A 26,594-nucleotide genomic window follows, 5' to 3' on the forward strand; every position below is an offset into this window, starting at 1 on the left:
TTTTTAAAGGTATACTACCTTAGGTCTTTTTCAAAAAAAATATAACCTTGAAATCTTTTGATTAAGTTGTTCTTTTAAATTGTTGTCCATGCATGTCGGTCACGATCGCCGCGTTTGTGGTACCCCTTGTATGGGCGGTCGTGACAGAGTGGTATCAGAGCTTTGTTCTTTCGCTCTGGTCCGAGAGTGTTCTTTCACTTTAAGTCTAAGTTAGTGAACCCTTATTTGACTAGAAGTGTCACGAAGGCTCAACATCCAAAGCATCACGCTCAACCGATAAAAGTGAGGTATGTTTAAATTGTTGAAAGTATGGAAGATTGATGCATGAAAATGTATGATGATATGATATGACATTGACAATTTATGCATGTGAATGAATGATATGCATAAGGATGAGTTGTAATGGAATGATTATATGGGCATGATCGGTACGATAATCTAAGCATGTATTATGTGTGTGAATATGATAGTATGATTACGTGGAATACGAGTATGAATGACATGATAATTAAACCACGTGTTATGTATGTGTGAATGTAATATTGTTATGGTAGGATTATGTGAGACATGAGCTTGATTGGCATGATGACCTTAATATGTGTTGTGTGTGTGAAATTGTTATGACGTAAGCATGTGAACATAGGAAGATGGCGTGTTTTACAAGAAAGGTGGAAATTGATGAGTTGTTTTGAGAATGTTGAAACTTTTTTGAAAAAAATGAGTAATCTAAAAATGTTGTCTCAAACAGATATGTGAAGTGCATGAGTGTTTTGTTTGGAATGCAAATGTGATATGGGTTTTGCAATATTAATGACTAGTTGTTCTAGTGGGAAAAATATTTATGTTGTGGAAAGTTGTTGGAACTTTATGAAGAAAAAAAAAATTTCTTTGAACCTTAAACAAAAGCATGTTAGTTCTTTTCTTTTGGGGAAAATTTGGATCTGGAAGTGAATAAGGAATAAGACGTAGTTATGTATGGCGATATACGTTTATGCATGTTGAATTATTTGGTACGTGAATCATGTGTAAGTAATGATTTATGGACGTTAAAGTGTGAGGTATTTTATGAAAGTGTTGATAGAAGAAAGTACGAAGCTATGAACTCTGTATGCAAACATAGAATGCCCAAAATATTTGTTTGACCGAACGATATCGAACTTAGTTGTTACAACTGCAATGTCACTTTTCTGAGTGATAAGATAAATGGAAATATGTGGTGCGAATGCGAACTCCATTGGATAATTACAAATCCACTATCGTTTTCCTGAACGATAAGAATAAAGAGAATACGAAGAGACATTACGTACAATGATGACTTCAAGAGAAGATGCTATATGACTTAATCCTACAACGGGGAGAGATCATACTTGTGATCTAATAGGTAAACTCTTTCTTCTGTCAAAAGTGGCGATGCGACGAAAACGACTATTATAGCACGTTGGGAGCGCGAGTATAATTACGATGTTGTAAGAGAATGGTTTTTATGAGGTGCGAAGGATATTATGAAGATATGGTTTCCGACTATAATTATTAGTGGCAACGATACGAAGAATCTCAGCGTGGAATCCACAGTTCCTATAGCGATGTTACCAGTTTTGGCTCGCGAAAGATGAATGAGGAGGTGCGATTTTAACAGCTAGAACGAACATTTTAATCAACAGTTCTTACTTGGATTCTAAGAAGTTGTCTTTCAGGACCTTTCAAATAATCGTGAGCCCTTGTCTATTTAACGTCTTGTTCCACTCACTCTTTGCAAGTAACGCATATTATTCCTTTTCATCCATTGAGTCATAACTCACTTTCAGTTCTTGGAAAGTGGTATTGCCTTCATAACTTTGGACACTTGGTTTGATTGTAGTCTTCTTTGACCTATTATTTATACGGACCATACTTTGACTCCGTGAGCCTTTACTATTGAGCTTCATTCCTAAGACTGCTTACAGTTATGTCCTTCAATACGATCACGTTTCGCAGACATGTTTTCTGTGGGATATTTCTATTGAAACTTTTGTTCAACTTTTCATTTGGTCACCATGTCTGTGTCAAGTTCTTTCTTTCAGAGTGAAATTCTTTTTGGTTCAGTTCATGTATCCTTTCCATAATAGAATCTTTCTTTCTACAAAATTAAGTTAAGGCCTACATTTTGTTCCTTGCCTTAACAAACTTAATCCACTTGATTTTTGTTTTCAACAGCCCCTTTGACTTCGATTGCCTTTCACAAACTTATGAACTCATTGATGTGATTCTGTCAGTCCATATTATGATTTTCCTTGAACCATGATCAGTACCACTTTGTGACAACTGCCTACATTTCTCAATCCTCATGCAACTGATCATTTCTTTTCCTCAACCCTTTAAGTCATTATTCATTGATGTGTGGACCTTTCAAATTTGGTCGAACAACTGAATTATCTTTTGGTAGCCTACTATGAGAGTTGACATTAATTTGATTCCATCCCATATTCATGACCTATCTTATGTTCTTTCAAGCTCCGAGGGGATGATCATAACTAATTGTTACAATTCAAAATCGGTTCATATCCAAGTTAAGACTGTTTGACTAAAGTTTGTGTTAGGAGAGTTAGGAGTAGTAGCTCGACTTTTACACGTCATGCCTTTGGAGAACGTTGACATAATTTTGGGAATGGATTTGCTTACCGAGAACCACGCAATGATTCACTGTAAAGAGACACAGATTTCTCCATGAACCGACGAACCTCCATAATCTCTGCTATGCAAGCAACCACGATGATAAGAAAAAGGCGTCCGGCATATCTTGTGTATTTGAACGGAGAGGAGAAGAAAGAGTTGAAAGTGGAAGACGTGGCAGTAGTATGAGACTTTCCCGATGTGTTCCCTGAAACCTTACATGGACCATCGCCCAACAGACAAGTGGAGTTTACCATCGACTTAGAACCCGGATCTGCGCCAGTGTCGAAGGCACCATATCGAATGGTCCCTAAGGAGTTGGCTGAGTTGAAGATTCAGTTGCAAGAACTGTTAGACTTGGGTTGTATTCGACCCAGTGTGTCACCGTGGGGAGCGCCAGTTTTGTTCGTTAAGAAGAAGGATGGGACGATGAGGATGTGCATCGACTATCGTGAGCTCAACAAGATGACCTTGAAGAATAAGTACCCACTGCCAATGATTGATGATTTGTTTGACCAACTTCGAGGAGCGGACGTATTCTCGAAAATGGATTTGAGATTAGGGTATCATCAACTAAAGGTCCGACGAGAGGATGTGCCTAAGACTGCTTTTCACACTCGTTATGGCCATTATGAATTCGTCGTGATGCTATTTGGGCTGACCAACGCCCCAGCCGTTTTCATGGACTTGATGAATCGAGTTTTCCACGAGGATCTTGACAAGTTTGTGTTAGTCTTCATCGACGACGTGTTGGTATACTCGAAGAACAAGGAAGAACATAGATGGCATCTACAAACAGTGTTGGAAACGTTGTGAAAAGAGAAGCTTTATGCTTAGTTCAGTAAGTGCGAGTTTTGGTTGACTCGAGTGAACTTTCTTGGTCATATTGTGACGGCAAATGGAATTCAAGTAGACCCAGCAAAGGTCGAGGCCATACAGAATTGGAAGTCGCCGAAAACGCCAAGTGAAATCCGCAGTTTCTTGGGATTGGCAGGATATTATCGACGCTTCATTGAAGGATTCTCCAAGATTGCGAGACCGATGACGCAACTACTAAAGAAAGGAATCAAGGTGGTTTGGACGCCAGAGTGCGAGGCGAGTTTCCAACTATTGAAGGAGAAATTGACTACAGCACCAGTCCTAGCGGTACCAGAACCCGACAAAGACTTCGCCGTCTATACGGACGCGTCGAAAGTAGGACTAGGATGTGTGTTAATGCAAGATGGGAAGGTGATAGCATATGCTTCCCGACAGTTGAGACCGAATGAGTTGAATTTTCCGACGCATGATTTGGAATTAGCAGCAGTGGTGCATGCACTGAAAATTTGGAGACATCATCTCTATGGAGTGAGATGCGAAATCTACACCGATCACAAGAGTCTCAAGTACTTCTTCGAGCAGAAGGAGCTAAACATGCGACAACGACGTTGGTTAGAGGTCGTGAAAGACTATGACTGCGGTATTAATTACCATCCGGGCAAGGCGAACGTGGTCGCCGATGCTTTGAGTAGGAAGAACCAACCTCAACTGGCTTATTTCCTAACGCAAGAGGAAGCGATGATTCACGAGTTCGACAAGATGAGTTTGGAGATAGTGAAAGCGCCCGAGACAGTGGGTGCAAGATTGGCGACGCTAGTGATTGAGCCAGATTTGAAGACCAAGCTCATAGAAGCCCAGCGACGTGATGGAAAGTTGGAGGAGTTACGTGCAAAGGTGAGAGCCGAAAAGCTTGATCATTACCGCGAGGAGACGGATAATGCTTTGACGTATGATGGACGATTGTGTGTGCCGAGCGACGAGGCGCTAAAAGATGAGATTTTGAGTAAAGCGCACGCCACGCCTTACACTGCTCACCCCAGAAGTACGAAGATGTATCGAGATTTGAAACAACGTTTTTGGTGGAATGGAATGAAAGGAGACGTAGCATCATATGTGGAAAGATGTCTAGTGAAGGCCTTACACCAACGGCCATATGGAAAGTTGCAACCACTCGAAATTCCCGAATGGAAGTGGGAGCATCTAGCTATGGATTTCGTGATGGGTTTGCCGAAGTCACAGAAGGGAAACACTGCGATATGGGTAATTATCGACCGACTTACTAAAAGCACGCACTTCTTACCGATTAAGATTACTTATGGAGCGGACAAGTTAGCTAAACTCTACGTGAGTGAGATTGTACGTTTGCATGGAGCGCCAAAGACCATTGTGTCCGACCGTGATACGAAGTTCACATCAAAGTTTTGGATGAGTTGCAATGAGAATTGGGCACACAACTAAACTCCAGCACTGCTTATCACCCGCAATCGGACGGGCAGTCAGAGAGGACGATTCAGACGCTTGAGGATATGTTGCGAGCCGTTGTCCTAGATCGAGGGGAAAGTTGGGAAACTGTTCTACCGTTGGTTGAATTCGCCTACAACAATAGCTATCAAGCGATGATCGATATGGCTCCGTACGAAGCCTTGTATGGCAGGAGGTGTCAATCCCCACTTTATTGGGATGCAGTTGACGAGAGGAAGATGTTAGGACCCGACGCCATAAAGGAGATGACCGAAATTGTGCACCAAATCCGCGCAAGGATCAAGGAAGCTCAAGATAGGCAGAAGTCGTACGCTGACGTGCGTCGAACATAAATCAAATTTGACGTTGGTGACAAAGTGTTCCTGAAAGTGTCCCCGACGAGAGGAGTTGTGAGATTTGGAGTGAAGGGCAAGCTGAAACCGCGTTTTGTGGGACCGTACGAGATCATCGACGAAGTAGGTCCTGTAGCGTATCGTTTGGCGTTACCTCCCAGCTTTGGGAACGTGCACAACGCGTTCCACGTGTCGCAGTTGCGCAAGTACGTGTTTGACCCCAAACATGTGATTCACCAAGAGGAAGTGATCCTAACCCCCGACATGAGCTACGAGGAAAGGCCCGAAGCAATCCTAGATCGGAAGGTACAAGAGCTACGAAACAAGACGATAGCGTCCGTGAAGGTGTTGTGGAAGCACCATGGTCCCGAGGAAGAAGATAAGATGAAAGAAAAGTTTCCCGAGCTATTTGTGTGAGATGATTAAATTTCGGGACGAAATTTCTGTTTAGAGGGGAAGGATGTAACATCCCAAACTTTTGTGCCCCTTTTGATACGTTATTGGAATTTTGGAATTTTAGAAACGTTTGCTTCTATGTGATTTAAGTGACCTTACGTGGAATGAATTATCGTGTTTAATGTGATTGATGAGCTTGAGTTTTATACTTTTCCAATGAAAGGAAATAATTAATAAGATCATGCATTTATTTCTTTCTCGAGTCGATTCATTGAAATATACGGCCTTCCTAATTATTGAAATAGTACTTCTTTTTGTGGATTTAATTAATTGTTTTGGGACTTTAATCCAAACTAATGACCCCTAAATTGTACTACGTGAAATTCGAACTCCATTTTATTTTTTCCTTGGGAGTTTCGAAAATCTCCAATAGGAGATTGGATTATTTTCCTTTGATTTAATTGGTGCTTTATTGACTTCCATCCTTTGAATTTAATCCAATTAAATCATGTGATAATTTATTTCTTCACCCAGAATAAATAGAGAGTTGGGATATTTCCTTGGCTATTTAGCCTAGCAATTTTCGGCCCTCTCCAATAAATTTTGGAGAGTATTTTATTTGTTTCCTAATTTGTGGAATCCCTCTTTATTCAAATAAATTCCTATTCTATTTAATTGGGGATTTAAATAATTTCCTTGTACAATTTCTTCTTGAAATTTTCGGCCCCACCATATTATTTCCTACTTGGAGATTTAATTTATTTGTTCCCTTATATTCATTATTTTTATTTCCAAAGTTATGAATATATTCTCCAAGTAAATACCAAATAAATTCTTTGTTTTACACTACATGGAATTTTCAAAAATTCCACTCTCCCACATGCTTATTTTATTCTTTTAATTGTGGAATTATTTTAATTCTCCACAATTTATTTAATTAATTCACTCATAGACTTAAACCTAGCAAATAAATACAAAGTTATCAAACCCTAGCCCCCATTCCCCAAAATTTTCGTCCACTTCACTCTCTCCCTCTCCCACTCGATTCTTTTCATCTTCTCCCACTCTCCCATCTCCAAAAATCCTCCATTGCAACCCGTTGAAGTTATCTTCGAGAACCTCCGACGAATCGCTCCATTCCACGTTTCTACCGATTCGTTTTGTCAAAGGAAGGTATATTCGCACACTTTTCCTCCTCCTTCTCTTTTGAACCATATTTTGAGTCCTACATGCATGTAGAGAGTGTAGGTTTGATAGATCGCAAGTTTTAACGGGGGGAAATCGTGTGTTCGTAAGAACTTGTTTGATTTTTGCATTTGTTGGTTGAAATCATGTGTGTTGGATCGAAATATGTGGTGAATGATATGAGTTTGTATGCAAATATGTGTATGAGTAACGTGTAAGCATGATTATGTGTTTTCGAGCATGAAGAATCGGTGTTTTCGTTGTGGAGATTTAAAAACCCTATTTCCGAATTTGAACCAGAATACTGTGATGCTCGACTAGTGACTTATGATCTGTATTCGACCCATCAAACGAACGAATTTTGCTACGAAATTGTTACTGAGTAAACTTCAAGATGTTTTCTGTGTCTCGTGTGAATTTCAGCCTGTTTTATCGAAAAATGAATTTTTAATAAATTTGTGAAGTTGACTGCGCAAATCTGCCAGAAACGTGAGTTCTCGCCATGAATGTTTCGTTTTCTGTTTGACTGACCAGATGACCTCCGATCGATGTGATTCTTGAACTATATGAAAATTTGAAGTGTCTTCTGTGTTGTGTTAAATTTTCAGCCTCTTTGGGCATTATATGAATTTATGGTGATTTTTTCAAATGAACTGAGCAATACTGTCAGAAATAGTATGTTCCGACCAGAGAGTTCAATATGTGATATGACTGACTAAATGGAGTGATTTCGATATGAAAATTTTCATGGATGAACTTGAATGTGTCCTCTGTGTTGTGACCAAAATTTAGTATCTTTTGAGATCGGGTGAATTTATAGTGATATTTACAAAACGGTCGCGCAGTTCTGCCAGTTTTCTGCCTTGTTAAAATAACAATTATTTTCACGTTTAAAAGTATTTTATGATACATGTATGTCCAAAGAACGGGTTTAAATGATGTGATCAAGTGTGATAAATCGAAAGGTGTTACGATGTGTTCTCCCATCCTTGTGACGTATGTTGGGTCGGGAATATGAGAAAAACGACGAGAGAATCGATAGGACATGCATAGTAACATGTTGTTGGGGGAAACTAATTGTGTTGTCTTTGACAAGGGTTTTGTGTAGTCGTGAACTCGAGGATCGAGAGTGGCTAAGTTGGGTTGTGATTTTGCTAAGAGAACGAGGTGGGCTTTCTTTTCAAACCTCTTTACTTTTCCGAAAAATATTATGTGGAGATATAAGGGTGGTTTAACTGTTATGTCATGCCATGTTGTTTTGTTATGAGATTGTGTGTCTGATGCCTAGTTCGTATGAGTTTACTCCGTTAGGCTATATGGCTGTATTGTGAAACGAATTCGGGTCCGAGTAGGGCCGTAAACCCTATCGGGCTGTGTACACTGGTGGGATCGTGAGCCGTCCTTGCTAGTCGGCCGGTCTCGTGGGTGAATAGTGTGGCCACACTTTCGTCGCACTGTGATTGTGATTGATGGATTGATGTGAAAAGTGGGGAGATTATTTGACTGGCCAGTCTATGAAACATTTTTGTGTTCTCGTGATAATTTCTTTACTGCGTATAAAACTCGAGATCACTGGTATGGATGACATAACTTGATAAATGTTTTCGGCATAAGCCCATTGAGTACAACAAGTACTCAGCCCTGCAATTTCTTTTAAAAATTTTGCAGGTTGAGCGGGATGTTGCGGTGGATGTTGAGCTGGCTAAAGACCCTAGGATACGTTGTGTCGTCATACATAGGCGTGATCCTTGACTCTCTTGAAACCTTATTTATCCGCTGCGATGTTTTAAATTGTGCCTTAAGGCCTTAATCTTTCCGTTTGGTGTTTGGAACATGTATGGTGGTGTTAGGATTTAAACGAGTAGTACGTTGTCTTTTGAAAATGGTTTCTTCTAGATTTCAGCTAATGTTTGCTTTAACTTAGTTTTAATTGTTGTGTTTTCTTAAAGTCTAATTTTTTTTTCGTTATTCCTTTTTAAAGGTATACTACCTTAGGTCTTTTTCAAAAAAAATATAACCTTGAAATCTTTTGATTAAGTTGTTCTTTTAAATTGTTGTCCATGCATGTCGGTCACGATCGCCGCGTTTGTGGTACCCCTTGTATGGGCGGTCGTGACACACTCCCCTATGCTTCAAATGGTCCTCTTTCTCCCGTCGGCTTCCTCCCCCTCCCTCTCGGCCCCCTCCCCACCCTCGTTCCCTGCACGCGAGGACGAGGTAGTGCCCTTCCCCTTCCCTCTCCCTTGCTTCCGCGTCCTCCATGCCGCCGGTGGCATCTCAGTGGAAGACTCCCTCACCGGAGATAGCCCCAACTCCTCAAAAGAGAAAGTCTAAATGACGGTGAACTGAGTCTCCAGATGAGTACTCTGGGGTAAATCACTGGACAATAAATCCATGTAGAGGCGATAGACATTGTCCCCAGGTGATTAGGGGACCTCATGCCTGCTTCCCCCCCCTCGCAGCAGCAGGCATGCCCTGCTTCTTCGCGGCACTCATCTCGGGCATTTGGGGCATCATCCCACCTATCCCTGCACACCAAGGGGGTATATGTTGTAGTACCCGGGCATCATCCCCGCCATTTGGGGTTGAGGCATCATCGGCGCCATTTCGGGCATCATCCCGGACATCGGTGCACTTCCGCCTATTGAGAGATTGTAGTAATTTTCGATGTATTGATTCATCAATAGGTATGCCTTAATATAGGACATATTACATTTATGTAAGGTAAGGAATAATCTATTTCTAGACAATGTAATTGTGTATCATTGTACCTATTAATTGATATCAATCACCTATCAATTACATATTTCTTGCCTTCTTCTTCTATGGTAAGTCTTCTTGACACTCCCCCTCAAGTTGAGCAACGGCATCTCCGATGCTTAACTTGCTTAAGACTTCATTGAACACTTTCGGATTTACCGCCTTGGTAAGAATGTCTACGAGTTGGTCTTCCGATCTGACGAAAGAAAACTCAATAATCCCTCCTTTGATCTTTTCTTTGATAAAGTGACGATCCACTTCCACGTGTTTCGTCCTGTCGTGCTGAACTGGATTCTCAGAAATGCTGATAGCGGCCTTATTGTCGCAGAATAATTGACTTCTTCTCTTAGGAGGAAGGCCGATCTCGGTGAGTAGCCGTCTTAGCCACATAATCTCTGTTAGACCACTCTTGATCCCTCGGAATTCAGCTTCGGCACTTGACAATGCTACTACCTTATGTTTCTTGCTCTTCCAAGTGACCAAATTCTCTCCAACGAAGGTAAAGTATCCTCCAGTAGACTTTCGGTCTATCGGGTTGCTTGCCCAATCAGCGTCGGTGTATCCATCCACTTCAAGATCAGTATTCTTTCTTAGCAGTACTCCGTAACACGCCGTCCCTTTCAAGTAACGCACCACCCTTAGCGCTGCATCCATGTGATTCTCCTGAGGTTTGTGCATGAACTGGCTTATGACTCCCACTGCATAGGATATGTCAGGCCTCGTATGGGCGAGATATATTAGCTTACCGACCAGACGCTGATACTCTTCTCGATTGGCGAGCTTCGCTCAATCTTCAAATTTTAAGCCGTGGTTCACCATAAGTGGTATATCTGCCGGCTTGCAGTCAAGAAGCCCGGTTTCTGCGAGGAGATCCAACACATATTTCTTCTGTCGCAGGAATATCCCTTCTCTGGATCGAAGCACCTCAATCCCCAAGAAATATTTGAGAGCCCCCAGATCTTTCATCTCAAATTCCTGAAATAAGTGTTTCTTCAAGTCCTCTATTTCTTCTTCGTCATCTCCGGTTATGATCATATCATCTACATAGATGATTAGACAGGCCACCCGGTCACCCCTTTTTTTAATGAACAAGGTGTGGTCTGATTGGCTTTGGGAGTATCCGTACTTGTTCATGGCTTGTGAGAATCTCCCAAACCATACTCTGGGTGACTGTTTCAATCCGTAGAGGGTCTTCTTTAGTCTGCATACCTGTCCTTCTCCAAATTCACTCGAGTATCCTGGTGGGGCTTCCATGTATACTTCCTCATCTTTCTTCAATTCTCCATGCAGGAAGGCATTCGTCACATCAAACTGGTGTAGCTTCCAATCCTTGCAGGCTGCCACTGAAAGCAAATTTCTGACTGTATCCATCTTTACCACAGGGGAGAATGTTTCCCCATAGTCGATCCCATAGGTTTGAGTGTACCCTTTTGCTACCAGCCGTGCCTTGTACCTCTCGATGGATCTGTCTGCCCGCCGTTTGATGGTGAACACCCATCGACATCCTACTGGTTTCTTTCCTTCTGGTAGACTGCATTTTTCCCAAGTATTGTTTCTGAGGAGTACGTCCATCTCCTTCTTCATTGCCTCTCGCCAGTGCTGATGTTTCATTGCCTCTTCAACCGATCGTGGGAGATCCTCTTCATACTGGGCTACTTCAAAAGCTCGAGCCATCTCGGTTAGGTGTCCGACCGAGAGGTTTGCCATAGAATACCTTGTTTTGCGTCCCTTCCAGTCGGGTGAGTATCTTTTGGGTGGTACTCCCCTCGTGCTTCTTGGTGGTAGTTCGAACATTCTGCCACTCACTTCAGGCTCTTCATTTGTCTCATTTTCCTGTCTCCCATGGTTAGTGTTAAGTGGAGGGGTAGAATCAATCTCAGGATTACTAACCTCAGGATTCGTAGACGAGTCTGACAGCGGAACTAGTTCACTGCTTTGGCAAGGTTGAATGTGGACTGAAGACGGCCCGGTAGTACCATAGCTCGCATCGTCTGTTGGACCATCTTCTGTCATGGGGCTTGGCAGTGGCATTGAGGTTGGAGGATCTGGAGGAAGTGGGTGGCAATCTGAGTGTGGGGACCAACTTAGCGGATCACTGACGGGTTCAGAACCCTTTTCCTCCCCCTGACCGCTTAGAAGTACTCATTTTCCACAAAATCACAGTTCATGGTGATGTAGAGGCGTTTGGTTTTGGGATCATAGCACCGATACCCCTTCTGATCCTTCCCATAACCTACGAAGACACACTTAACGGAACATGGAGAGAATTTTGTCCTGTCGTGTTTTAGGATGTGGACAAAGACAGAGCATCCGAAGATTTTGGGTTTGAGGGTAAGCGGTGGTGGTATCTGATTTTGTGTGGAGAAAATATCGAAAGGAGTTTTGAAGTTTAGGATATGGGTAGGCAATCGATTTAGTAGGTAAACTGAGGTGGCTACTGCTTCTGGCCAAAAGGTTTTAAGGACATGTGAGTCGATTAGAAGGGCCCTAGTCATTTCAAGTATTTTTCTGTTTTTTCGCTCTGCGACCCCATTTTGCTCAGGAGTATGTGGACACGTAGTTTGATGAACTAACCCTTTCTCAGAAAAAAACTGTTGCATTTTTGAGTTAACGAATTCCCCCCCGTTATCGGACCTAAGGATTTTGATTTTCTTGTTATACTGAGTGTGCACCATATTGTAGAACAAGGTAAATTTCTCAAAAACATCGGATTTGGATTTCAAAAAATATACCCAAGTTAGACGAGTGCAGTCATCGATAAATAACAAAAAATACTTAAATCCGAGGCTGCCCAAAACGGGTGCTGGGCCCCAAACATCAGAGTGAATCAAAGAAAAGGTAGTATCCAAACGAGAGTTATTGAGCTTGTATGAGTGTCTATGGCTCTTAGCAAAAAAACAAGTATCACAATTGAAAGAAAACTGAGTGCTGGCTAAATCGGGAAAAAGCATACGCATGTATCCTATGGAGGGATGTCCTAACCGGCGATGCCAAAGCCAACCCTGTGATTCTGTTGGTCCGTGAGTCAGCATCGCAGCACCGGGTTGAGCCATCTTGTCCACATAATACAGTCCTTGTTGTTCAGTGCCACGCCCAACTGTCATCCCCGTCTCGATATCCTGTAAGACACACAAATTGGGCTCCATTAGAAGTTTGCACTTTAATTCTATAGTGACAAGACTAACTGAGAGTAATTTGTGTGCTCATAATGGCACATAGAGACAATTTGAGATCTGCAACGATGGAGTGATCCTGATTGTGCCTGCTCCCTTGACTGGAATTACACTCCCATTTGCTGTCTGAACATACTTCTTATGTGGAGCAGAAATATTAGTAAAATCAGTAAGTTCATAAGACATAGTGTCAGTAGCACCACAGTCAAATATCCATTTTTGCTCTTTAGGTTGTTTTCCAGATATCGATGAGTGTGCAAGGGCTTGGAATTTATTATGGCAAGGGATGTTGGGGCTAATTTCAAATTCTGGCCAAGTGGGGGGTGTATTTGCAAAAACACAGAAACTAGTGGATGTATTTAGATATTTCCCGGAAGTGTGTGGGTGTATTTTTGGAGAGTATTTATCTCGGGGGTCAAACTGAAAATACTGGGGACTTGGTGGCTGGTTTCGCAATTTATAGAGAGGATGGGGCTGTTTTGTGATTTCATGAAAATTGTGGATTAAGGTTTGAAATTCACTACCTCCATCAAAAAACCTAGTCGCCGCTGCCTTCCCCATTTCGTCGCCGCCGTGGATCGGTCCTCCTTCCGCTGTCTCTCGGCCTGTTGTGCCGTCGCTACCCGCCGGATTTCCGGTGTCGGCAGCCCGGTCAGCGACCGCAACCGCCGCTCGACCACCGCCATTCTTGTTCAGCCCTCGCACCGCTCTCGCCTTCTTCATGTTGTCCCACCAGTCGGGGAATCCGATGAGGTGGAAGCACCCATCTTTGGTGTGCCTCTTTCCGCCGCAGTGTGAGCACGTCAGCCGGCTTTTATCCTCGTCGGAGCGCCTGTTCCAAGGTCGATTGGCGGTGGTTGGTGGCTGAGTTGGGCGTCCTCGGTCGATGGCTGCGAGGCCGGAGCCTATTCCATCTTTCCCGGTTCCTCCAGATCCGACTCCGAGTATGGCATCGTTGTTTGATTCTCGGCGAACGATTCCGTAAGCTTCGCGCACCGTTGGTAAAGGGTCGCGCCTAATTATCTCCTTCTTGATTGCATCATATTTATCGTCTAATGCGGTGAGAAATTGATAGAGGCGTAGTGTCTGCTTGTCCATCGGCTTCAATTCTCGTCGATCGATCGATATCCATAGCCCTTGGAACTTATTCCATATGGCTTCGAGCGATGCTCCTTCCTGTCTGACTGTGTTTGTTTGTCGGTGTAGGTCATAAATCTGGAGTGGGTCGCCCCCGCTGCCATACGTAATGGCGAGACCTTCCCACAGGTCGTACGCCGTCTGATATTGTGATACTTCATTGATCAGGTCTGTCTCTATATTGTTGATTATCTAATTGAATACGCAGTGATCGCGTTGTTGCCATTTCGGAAAGAATGGATCGGTTCGGGCGGGGGGGTTTGTAACTCCATCTATGTGAGACGACAACCCCTTTCCCCCGATTCCTCGATCCATCAGATTTGACCAGAGAGGATAGTTCTCTCCGTTTAGTTTCGGCTCGACTGTGATCTCACCCAATGATTCTGGGTGATGAGGGTGGTATGGTGGTAGGTTTTCCTTGGTTGGCTCAGCGGTTGATTTGAGGCTGGATTGTTTTAGGAACTCCGCGAATTGTGCGGCTAGTTCCGGTGGAAACACCATCATATTTTGGGTGGATATTTCCGTGGCTTGGGTTTTGACGTCGCCGGAGTTGAATTCCTCCGTGTTCGACATGCTGCTGATTTTGCCAAAGGGTTGGGAAAGGTTTAGGGATGATGATGATAATTTTCTGAATCCTTACCCGCTCGTGATACCATATTGAGAGATTGTAGTAATTTTCGATGTATTGATTCATCAATAGGTATGTTTTAATATAGGCCATATTACATTTATGTAAGGTAAGGAATAATCTATTTCTAGACAATGTAATTGTGTATCATTGTACCTATTAATTGATATCAATCACCTATCAATTACATATTTCTTGCCTTCTTCTTCTATGGTAAGTCTTCTTGACACCGCCGGCATTTCCCCCAACTCTAACGGAAAAGTCGGCGTTTGTGACTCGCTCGTGGCGGGGGAATCACTATCCTGGTGCTCCATTTATCTTCAAAAGAAATAAAAGTACGAGAGAGAAACTCGTTAAAATAAGTGGTGCGAATAAAATAAAGTTTAACGAGTAGTATATATAGAGTTTTTTAAAAAAAATTTAAAATCGGGACTTCCGTCGTGGCACTGCAATGGTGGGCGTCACGAAGGACGTCGTTGGAAAGCCGCGGAACCCCGTTGTCCGCAAGCGGCATCCGCGCTCGCCGGGTTTATGCCTAATGGCGGACGTCCCGCGCGTACGTCCGGCACGCCAGTCCGACTTCTGCCGGGACGTCCGCCGCTGCGGATGCTCTTATATACCAAGATTTTTATTTTTAGTAATACTCTAAAAGCGTCAATATTTGTGTACTTGGCTACTCCACGTGTTAAAAATCCCACCCAACAATATCTATCAATAAATAGATGATCTTTCTTACTAATTAATTAGACATTTTGTTATTAAATTTGTTCTTATTTGTGCTGCCTGAAAGTTATGCACGTTACTTGACAACGTGTTTGACTGAAGTTATTTTAAATTGCTTATAAGTTTTAATAACTTATAAAAGGAAAATTAAAAGACGTTGGGAGTCTTATAATCAGTGATTTTTTACATAAATTACTGGTGGTCTAGCGGTAACACCACACCAACTATTTTAAACTGATGTCACGTGTTTATCCTCAGTGCAAATTAATCAATTCAATTATTGTCTGTCTTTTATACCCTCCGTCCATGAAAAAATATCTCATTCTTATTATTTCGAGATGTCTATCCTAAAGATATATTATATTTTTTTTCCATTTTCGCTATGTGAATGAACATTATCATTCAACTAATTAATTACATTAACATTTTATTTATAAAATTAATATATAAAAATGAGGTCTATATTTCACTAACTCAATTTTTTATATTTATTCATAAAGTTAAATAATTTTTTCAAATTTTATATAGAGTCAAAATTGGGACTATAAATGATCGATAAATAAGTAGTTAGCTATGTTTGGACTTCTGTTTAAGTTATATACTTCTTGCATTAGTTATCTAGTTGCGCTCACTTTCTTTTATGTTTATGTAATTATTTTCACTCCTATTTCCTTTTCTAGATATTAGGCTGTTTTAATTATTTTCATTTTTCATATTATGATCTATTTTTTCTTAATTTTTTAATTATTTTTTATTTTTTATGTATTATCTGTAGTTCAACTTATATCTCAGATAAAAAATTCTTGCTATTGTTAATATTTTATTATTATTTATGTCTATTCATTCTAATGAACTCAATATGCAATATTTTAGAGCATCCACAATGGCGGAGGTCCCAGCAGACGTTAGATCGGCGTATCGGACGTCCGCTGCGGACACCGGAGTTCTGCGGCTTTTCGGGACGTCCGTCGAGACGTCCGCCATTGCGTTGACACGACGGACGTCCCGAATTTTTATTATTTTTTTGTGTATGTCGGTCGGAATGTCCTTGGGGATGTCTGCCATTGTGTAGTGGGATGTCCTTATGACGTGACAGTGCAGTGAGATATCCTTATGACGTGGCAGAAGGTGTTTTTAAGAAGTCCGTCGGGATGTCCGCCGGGACATCCGTCCCATTGTAAATGCTCTTACGTTGACGTGTATATCCTTTTGAGGATGACACATGCGCAAAACACACGTAAGTAAAGAAAAATATCTACATATTTATCATAATATCTCCCAAAACAAAGAATAAAAAAGAAAAGTGCAAAATATATCCAGCCAAAGGCTCAACTTTCTCGTTTCACCCTCTTCTTCTTCATCACAATCTTCCAACCAAAAAAATAATAGAAAGATGCACGCTTCTGCAACTCTTCTTCCCCTTCACAGCCTTCCTTCTTCATTGACTCAGAGCACCGATCCGAAACCGATAGCGTTAGGCATCACCAAAATCGGAGATTCATTCTTTCGACAGCAGAGGATCGATTTAAAAGGTAACAATAAGGTACTGCCGGCATGTAGAGCTTCGAAACACGACGAATTTTCCGCGACGGAATTTAATCTGTACGAGCTCCTCGGCATCGACTCATGTTCCGACACAAGGCAGATAAAGGAGGCCTACAGAGCGCTGCAGAAGCGCTGCCATCCGGACATAGCCGGCCCGCCCGGGCACGACATGGCCATCGTGCTAAATGAGGCCTATGCTATTCTCTCTGACCCCAACGCCCGCATGGCTTACGACAGGGTCTGCCTCTCAACGTATAATATAATTTCTTCTATCAGTTTACAAATACATTAATATCAGTTCCTCATTCAATTTTAGTTTATTGATTCATGAATATTAGTTTATGACTCAATATCATTAAACTAATATATTTTCTGATATTACTGTATCAGCAACCCGATAACCGATACTCCTATGTCCCATAAAAATAGTCACATTGGAGACTGCACATGTTTTAATGTATGATTTGGAAAGTAGGGGAGATACAGGAAGGAAAAAATGATTGAATTATTGTTAGTTAAGAATGGGTCCACCTCGTTAGAAAAACTTTATATAAATGGATGTAGACTATTTTTATGGGATGAATGAAAATGCAAATAGTGTCTATATGGGACAGAGGAGGTATGATATTCAGTTCTCAAAATTCTCTAAGTTCATATTACATATTTATGCATTTGCTTCGAAAGATATATAGGCAAATCTATGCATTTATTAAACTAATTTAAAGCTTAGTGGTTTTTGTAATTGATCAATTTTATGGAATGAATGAGGTAGGAGCTTGCAAAAGTGGGAGACCTACTAGGATACACAGGGAGGCCAATATATTCGAAATGGTGTGGTTCGGAAAGTGAGGAAAGGGCCATTTTTGTTGATGAAGTGAAGTGCGTTGGGTGCTTGAAATGTGCTTTATTTGCTGGAAAAACATTTGCTGTTGAATCCGTGTACGGAAGAGCTAGAGTGGTGGCTCAATGGGCTGATCCTCAACACCAGATCAACCAGGCTATTGCCGCTTGCCCAGTCGATTGCATCTCGTAAGCATTTAATTCATTTTTAAAAATTCGGATTTGAAAAATACTTCAGTATTCTTAGAAAATTTTAGGTAATCTCCGTGTCCAAAATTTCTAAAATTAACCTTAGTTCTGTAGTTTCACATTCAGATTGAATTTTGTATATATCACACCTCTATGCTTTCAATGACAACAGACACACACACACTTGTTTGTCAGTTATCATATCTGTTTTTTGGTATTTGAATTGTAGATATGTGGAGAGATCCGAGTTGGCTGCCCTTGAATTCGTAATGTCTAAGCAGCCCCGTGGAAATGTTAGAATCGGCGCAAGCAACACGAGTGGTGTACGGACAGCAGATGTTTTCGATGAGGTTGAGAAATTCCAAGCTAGGTATAAGGCTTCTAAACGCCACTCCAATTCCAAGGTCTACTCTCTCTCTCTCTTGTTTCAACTACAGCACCGTTTGGTTGTCATAATTACTTATGATTCAATGACATGGCTAATCTTATTTCTTGTTCGATTGAATATCATGAGTAACCATCTTACCTCCACTCCTAAAACTAATTTAATCATGGACACATCCTATTGTGGCTTATCTGATTTATTTATCACTATTATCTTGTCTAACAAACCAAACACGCAACCTAAATTGACACAATTCTCTATTCAAAGGACTCTGAGTCTGAAAGTTATACAAGGAGGATCTCAGCCATTCAAATGATATCAAACTGGCTCTACTGGCAACCCCCGACAGCCGATGCGGCCCCTCTAGTCGTCATCCAAAACCCGATACTCGGCTCGTCTCCCACTCTGGAGAAGCTCAAAGCTGCTGCGCGAGTCAGAGCAACAACTAAGAACAAGAAAGAAACAGCCTCATCACCCAACGATACTGATTACTGGGTGCCCGGGATCCTCGCGCTGCCCACTCCCGGCTCACCCAATCCTGGTCCAACTAGAAAGAAGAAGCGGCCAAGTGATGGTCAGCCCTTTAAACCGAAAAGGGTTCCGAGCGTCCCTTTCGGTTGGGTTTTGCCCGTAGGAGCATCGGCTGCAGCTGCTGCAGTTGTGGCAGACCGGTTGAGCCTTGGAGGACCGGAGACCGGTCTGCAAGATCACATCGCTGGTTCGGTGGCGCTGGCGATCGTTAATAGTCCATGGATGCAAGTTGGCTTAGCGGCTGTTACATGGTACCTTATTGGGGTGTACATTTTAGAAATACTGGTAGCCCTTCGCCCTAAATAAACATTAGTAGTACATTGCATTTATCTAAGTACTTTTTCAAAAATACAATATAAATCATATACTTGTAAAAGTGTATTTTCTTGCTGACTGTATCTCTTTGAAAATCAAATTTGGTATATGTTCACTTGATATTTAGACAACCATTTCATAAGTCTAGGGTTTTATAAGTCATGTGCGGTTCGACCCTTTTGTTGTGACTCGGGAAAGAATTGACAAAGAAAACCTGAGAGGATAAAATAGAATCTACTCTATGACTCAAAAGATATACATCTTGCAAATAAAGCAAGATCTATGATATGCCCTATCAACTCCTTGGTGTTAATATTTGGCATCGAGGGCGGTCTTGGCGGTTGGGCTTATCCACGGCGATGTGCGGGTCTTCAAGGGGTTGGGCTTGTGATGGGCTTGATGGCCTAGGTGTTGTTACTTGCTTGGATGACTGGCGTAGCCAGCATATAACAAGGGGGTGTAGTGGTACCCTCAAAATATTTTGTTCTTAATGTTGAATATAGATAGAGTAATATATGAGGTTAAGTGATCTAGTGGTTGAAAGTTGCGTCTGCTTAGTTCGAGACCAGGGAATATCCGGTTTTTTTATATTACAGCATCTTTTAGCATATACTCCCTTCGTCCCACTTTAGGAGTCTCAGTTGAGTTCGGCATGAGTTTTAAGAAATGTAAATGAAAGTTGGTAAAAAAATTTAGTGGAATGTGGGTTAGTTTTATAATAAAATGCGAGTGGAATTATAAAATGTGAGTGAAAAAAGGTTAGTGGAATGTGGGGCCTAATACCATTTATGGAATATTCTAACCGAAACTCCTACACCCAAATATGGTAAATCGGGACTTCTAAAGTGGGACGGAGAGAGTATTTTTTTTATTTTTAAGTTACTGTAATTCTTTTGTTCACCCCAATTTCTAATTCCTGGACTGGCTCGCATGTGGTTGAGCCATTTGTGGTGTAGGCATAGTCCATATCAACTCCCCCGCTACTCAAAATCACCTTGTCCATGGAGATTTACAAAAATCGGCTACTCGAAATCTACTGCAATAGTTGCCTCGCATGGCATGTAGATAAACGCCTAATGTTAGAACATCTCTGTTTTTCTTTTAGCAATTATACTTGGAAAATGTCAGTGGCTCCCTAATCTAGTTGAAATAATAAACAGAATTAAGATGTTAGAGAGAACTCGGAATCATCTTTATCCATGTACCAACTTTCTTCATTATTTTTCATTGTTTTGTCACATTTCAAATTTTCAATACAATTATACACTAGGTTTCATTAGTCCAAATAGGGATTATAATTTGTATAATCAGTTTCCATTTTGTTTTAATTGAAGACATCTCAAATAAGTTAAAGATATTTTGAGAAAAGAGGTTTGGTTTTCAGAACTCCAACCAGTGTGGATAAGGTTTTTCTTTGTAATTTTTTTCTTCCTTGGGACCTTATCTATCTGTTATTTTTCTTTTGTTCTTTCTTTTTTTCTGGTGAAAAAGGCCATTTAAGTTGAAATGGCACAATCCATAGCTTCCATGAGTTTCTACTGCACACAGCCGATGCTCAAAGGCTTCACCGGTCGTCCTTTGCACAAGAAAACCTGTCCATTGAGATTCACGGCCTTGAATTCGATCACGAGTCAGAGAAACGTTCACTTAGCTATCGAAGCACTGGAAGAGACTGCGCAAAATCAGATACTTGCAGATTCAAACCATGTGTTGGAACTAATGCAGTTGGCTATCGACATGGAATCAGTGGAGGGTGGAGACCGTATCTACGAATACATCATGAGATTCTCTTTCGGCTACAATGTTACAATCTTCAACCGTTTGATCGACATGTATCTTAAGCTGGGAGATTACAGAAGAGGCGGCCGTATCTTTGAGCAAATGAGCTGCAGGAACATTGATTCCTGGAACATGATGATAGCAGCATTGGTCGAAAACGGAGAAGCAGAAGCAGCCATTCAAGTTTTCACCAGATTACGGAACGAAGACGATGAGCTCAGGCCAGACGAGGCCACATTCACCAGCGTCCTAAAAGCATGTGAGTTCTTACGAGACGTGGAGAGAGGAAGAGCATATTTTGCATCAATGAGCAAAGATTATGGCATTACTCCCTCCTCCGATCACAGTGTGATCTGCGCTAATCTTATGAGGAATTCTCGCACGAAAGCAGCACGAGACGATGCCAGAGAGATGCTCTCTAGCACACCTAGGCAAAATCAAGCACCCCTAGACAGAAGCATGGCTTATGACAAGCTCGTGTCGTTGAGCAAGAAGGTGAAGGAAGCCGGTTACGTACCTGATACCAGGTTTGTCCTTCATGACCTCGACCACGAAGCTAAAGAGAGAGCTCTCCTTTATCACAGTGAAAGATTAGCTATCGCGTACGGGCTTATTAGCACGCCCCCGGGGACTACACTGAGAGTGATTAAAAACCTCAGAATTTGTGGGGACTGCCACAATTTCATCAAGATAGTGTCCACCTTTGAGAAGAGAGAATTTATTGTAAGAGATAATAAGAGGTTTCATTATTTCAAGGATGGAGAATGCTCCTGTAGAGACTTCTGGTAGAGAAATTACACCATTTAGCAATAGCAAATACTACTATCAATTTATTAGCTAATTTGTATTTTGATGCAATCTGCAATCTCAATCCCATAACCCTGAACACTACATTCTCTTAAGCAAGGAAAAACAGAGGGGAAGGGAATGCAAAATAGATCATCGAAATGTTGGGAATGAGTAGAGACGAACAGCCCCAAGAACTCGGAAAGTGACTATCATCGAAATAAATGCTACAGTTCTTTCCATGACTGCAGGGGTTGCATATGCCTCCCACATCCTGTATACAAACCTCTCGATGAAACTTGTAGCCCCCGTTAACTGATACTATCATATAGACCTGAGGACAATGCTAACATTATAACCAGGTACGCTCGTTTGAATATAGATAAACGAAAAATCAGTTCTGAGTGTTTCGTAACTCAAAGATAATCAGTATAAGAGGTCAACAAGACGAGCCATTCCTCTTCAAGACTTTTGTCAAAAACATATTGAGCCAAATAGCCTGCTAATAAAGGAGCAACTATGACCAATGCAGAGTATTACTATTTTGTATCCAAATATCCAATCCTATCCTTTAGCATTTAAACAATTAATTGCTCAAGTTCATTTTATAAACAGATTAAGATCACTTTCCATCAACACAAAAACAGGTATTTTGAAGCCCTTCAGTGTTAGCCAAATCTGCTCAGTAGCTTTAATATCTTTCATCAGTAGCTTCTTTGAATTACATTCCTCCTCTAAAACTCATGTGCAATTATATGACAAATGAAAAGAAAGTTGAGCTAAACCATGTCATTGATGTCAAGTTAATTACATGAAAAAAGACAAACAAAATAGAGAACCACAAACATGGCTAACTGAAGTTTCTGAAAGTTTGACTCCTGAGAACTTATCCAAACTGAGTTGCACTTAAACTGCTATACTACAGGATAACCAACTACCATTTCCATCAAGGCAAAAGAAATCGATATATACTCCCTCCGTTCAATAAAAATAGGCCATTTGGAGTTGACACGGGATTAATGTGTAAATTGGTAAAGTAGTAGAAAAGGAGAAAAAGTAGTTGAAATTGTGTTACGGATAGTTAGGCCCATAAATGATAAAGTAAAAGAGAAAAGAGAAAAAAGGTTGGTATAAATTATATGGATTATTTATATGATACGTACAAAAAAGGAAATATGAGCATTCCTTTGTTACTCGAGAGTCGAGCATTAATATAATGGAGCTTATAGCAAATATTACAGCGACGCTATCAGATACATTAGTTCGTCACTCAACATCCAAACACAATTAAATTAAATTAGCAGTGCAAGGAAAAAAAATGACGAAGGGGCGGCTATGCACAATCTAGTTTTAAAAAGAGGCACCAATAAAATGGGGAGTCAGAGTTATCATGCCTGTTTGATTTCTGTAATGCTTGTTGTGGATAGATTTCTTAATGTATGAATATTAACGTAAATGAATTGAAGATAGAACACTTACGGCTTGCAATTGGGGGGCGAAACTTTAATTGAAGGAGGACAGCTTTGAAAGAAAACAAATGCAGACTACTGAGTGCATACAGAAATTGTGACGCGAAGTAGCCGGGGATAGCTATGTTGGTTTGCACAACAAAAATATAATCTATTGAGGTAATTACGTGGATTAACCACCGTTTTTGTGTTTACTAGTATTAACCTCCGTGCTATGCACGGGACATAAGAGTTTCAAATAATGAATACAAAATATAATAAAAATATAGAAAAGAAGAACTCAGAGCAATGTGAAGATTTAAAAAAAACTAGTATTACACCCGTGCTATGCACAGACTAAAATAATTTTAAAATATTAATTTTAGAGTGTAATTAAATAACTAAATTATTAAATTTAGAATGCAAATAATTTTAAAATTATTTGTTATAAATTAAATTAATAATAAATGAGTTACAAATTATTTGACCTTTCACGTTATGATCTATTAGTAAAGAATTGTATAATTACCACTTCTCCTAATGAGATTTAAGGTATTGTTTATCAAAAGCTATAATTTAAGATTGCACTGGTGAGGCACTTCCTAGTCGAGCTTCATTTCATTGCAATATAGTGACCCTATACAATAAAAACTCAAACTTTGAAACCTAAATCATAAACCCTTAACGTTAAAATATACTCATCATGACCAACAAATGAGTCAAATATCAATAAAATTCTCCCTCTGTCCCAGTTCAATTTTACTTTGTTAATCACTTATTCTATTTTGAAGGTTTTAGATCTATAACATTTGTAATTGTGTGCAATAATAGGAACATAAATAAACAAAAATAATAATAAATCATTATATAAAATAATAAATTTGCACCAAGAATCACTTTACAGTCGATATTCATCATCCTCAATATTTATTTTTTCATCCTCAATATTCATCATCCTCATTATTACCAACCCATTCCGACCCGCGACACAACAACGAAGTAGCCGAAGCTATAACTCCCAATAAACACACGGACAATGCCGATTGTCCTACCTAAAGTCCATCTTCACCATCTGATAAATTAGAAAAACAAAGGCAAAAGTTTAATATCCAAAATAAAAACAATTCACAATCACAAAACAACTAATCACAAAACAACTGAAAGTGAATTGAGGATACAAAACAAACATTATTAACACATAAACCACAAAAAGGAATCATAAAATAGAAAACTGACTTCATGTTATAATAATATAGATGAATAAGGGGAAGAATACCAAGTGAGTAAATTTCATCAAAAATTTCAACGAAGAATGTAATGAAAAAAATGTAGGAACGAGTGGATTATAACATAACAAATGTCATGTATTTATAGTAAAAAAAAATTACGAAAGTCTTCCTAAACTTTTCACTTTTCCCATTTAGAATACGAATAAAATAAAAACTTTTTAACTTCCCTAATATCGGAATTTGTAAATATCAAAACCTATAAAAATGTTATTAATATTGGGTCCAATTAATTATACGACATAAGTTAAGTTATATATTTATGAGTAAATAACGGTTACATCTATCTATGCATAACAACGTTTGATAGAATTTTATGATTGTGCATAAATTTTAAAATTCATGATTAAACATTAAAGGTAAAATTGGCATTTTCTATTTTTTCCCCTAATGTTTGAGTGTTTTAGTTATGGTAAAACTAATTAATATTAAAACATAATAAACATGAAACAACTCCAAAATATAATGTTTCAATATTAAATTACATGATATAAAACCCATCACAATAACCAATTGAATAAAAGAGTAATTGCTCATAAGTCGTTTTTGATAACTTATTTATACAATTGGTTTCATGATTAAACTATCATCACTAAAACTATAATGAGTTTATATGCTCGTTGTATATTTTCATTTTATTTATTTTTGAAAAGTCAATTTACCTAGAAAAGTGTTGCTGATTATTAGTGTATTTAGGAATACATTGACCCTAACTATCAATTTTATTCTAACAGAAAAGGAAAGAAAAAAAGGAAAAGATCTTTGCTAAATGTAAATGGGAGGACACCCTGAGGCTTCTTCTACAAGCATCTTCCATTTCAATTTCACTTCCTCTATTGAAATCAGAATTAATCCATATAATCGGATTAGAACCGCCACGCCTCTTTTTCTTCTTCTTTACAATATTTCCCTTCCATTCTTTATGTATGTAATCAACAAAACATTTGGGACTTGGATCCAACATTTAAAAAAAAATAAAGATTTAATAGCGGCGCCACTGTCAACAGTAGCCGCGGAGAAGGTCACCTTCTTGGGTAGTGATGTCGAATGTCACCGTCAACTGATGCTTGATCCTCTTACAGCGCTGAATTAGTTGGCTCCATGCATGGTCTTGCGAGGACGGAGGAAGAACATAACCACTTCTTCCCCTGCAAGATTGAAGTTCCGATAACTCATATACCAGCAACTGCTAGTGCTAGGCCCCTCTTCGACCACTTTGAGTCGTGCTGCGACCACGATACTGCAAGAAGCTTCTTTACGAAAGCCTTTGTATTTTTTGAAAGGAAAATAAAAGAAAAGATACGGTTATTGGACACAGTGGAAATAGATTTATTTATATAGCACATAGCAAAGGTTATAAGGAGAGTGGAGTAATAGGCGTTACTGTGTGATATCAAAATTTTACTACTATTATTAGCAACGGTTTATATATCGTAATTATGCAATTTAATGATTTTTCATCACTCACAAATACATGATTCAATTCTTAATTTTGATGAAAACCCTATTCATTTTATGCATTGAAATAGTTTTAATGAGCATTAGTTCTCCCCAAATTCCTCTTTTATATATGTAATTAGACACAGATTTTATTGATTCCGTTACTTAGTTAATGTAATAACTAAAAACTTTTAATTACAACGCCAATTGAGAAATTATGTAACGGCAAATTTTATAAAGTCTATAGCCAAACCAAAATTATTTCCCTCGGCCAACACCATTTAAATGTATTAAAAGCGTGTTAATGGGCTCAAATATTTAATCCAAAAATAGTTACTTATAACTGAAAATATTAAATTTAATAATTTTCCCAATTGCATTTACATCCCTCGCATAAAATAGCTATTCAAAATGTCCCAAAACTCAACTTTTATATATGTATAGATGTACTACTCCTTAATGAATGTATTATTTATATACAATTTTAATTTATGATCCAAGTGGAGTAAACACAATAAAATTAATTATAAAAAGAATATGTATAACTAAGGATCAAAGAATATAAGTTAATTAGAATAAATATACAAATAAAGAAAATATGTGTGAGTAAAGATCAAAGAGTAGAAATTGGAATAAGAAACGTACAATAACAGTATACTCATATTAGATAATTCAAAAAATATTTTAATTAATTAACTATATTTTAAAATACATATTAACTAAAACACTTTAAAATTATATAGTAATACATATAGAGCAATCACAC

General features: G+C 39.6%; 2 protein-coding genes across 2 annotated transcripts; both read left to right on the top strand.

The window, feature by feature from the left end:
• Window positions 1-16,583: 16,583 nt before the first annotated feature.
• LOC121761923 (chaperone protein dnaJ C76, chloroplastic-like) lies at window positions 16,584-19,150 on the top strand. Its single transcript, XM_042157636.1, has 4 exons — window positions 16,584-17,067; window positions 17,602-17,858; window positions 18,088-18,262; window positions 18,511-19,150. Exons 1-4 carry the CDS (start codon window positions 16,678-16,680, stop codon window positions 19,078-19,080), a joined length of 1,392 nt encoding a protein of 463 aa, XP_042013570.1. The 5' UTR covers window positions 16,584-16,677; the 3' UTR covers window positions 19,081-19,150.
• A 1,334-nt stretch (window positions 19,151-20,484) lies between these two features.
• Window positions 20,485-21,733, top strand: LOC121761926 (pentatricopeptide repeat-containing protein At2g15690, mitochondrial-like). Its single transcript, XM_042157640.1, has one exon. It carries the CDS (start codon window positions 20,596-20,598, stop codon window positions 21,655-21,657), a length of 1,062 nt encoding a protein of 353 aa, XP_042013574.1. The 5' UTR covers window positions 20,485-20,595; the 3' UTR covers window positions 21,658-21,733.
• The last annotated feature ends 4,861 nt before the right edge of the window (window positions 21,734-26,594 follow it).

Source organism: Salvia splendens, chromosome 13, assembly GCF_004379255.2.
Source record: "Salvia splendens isolate huo1 chromosome 13, SspV2, whole genome shotgun sequence".
NCBI classification, from domain to species: Eukaryota; Viridiplantae; Streptophyta; class Magnoliopsida; order Lamiales; family Lamiaceae; genus Salvia; species Salvia splendens.

Bases quoted from the DNA above. Each gene is read 5' to 3' on its own strand.
- LOC121761923 (XM_042157636.1), top strand. From the start codon at position 16,678: ATGCACGCTTCTGCAACTCTTCTTCCCCTTCACAGCCTTCCTTCTTCA. The intron at 17,068-17,601 runs GTCTGCCTCTCA...TGAATGAGGTAG, and splicing joins CCCGCATGGCTTACGACAGG to GAGCTTGCAAAAGTGGGAGA. The intron at 17,859-18,087 runs GTAAGCATTTAA...TTTGAATTGTAG, and splicing joins TGCCCAGTCGATTGCATCTC to ATATGTGGAGAGATCCGAGT.
- LOC121761926 (XM_042157640.1), top strand. From the start codon at position 20,596: ATGGCACAATCCATAGCTTCCATGAGTTTCTACTGCACACAGCCGATG.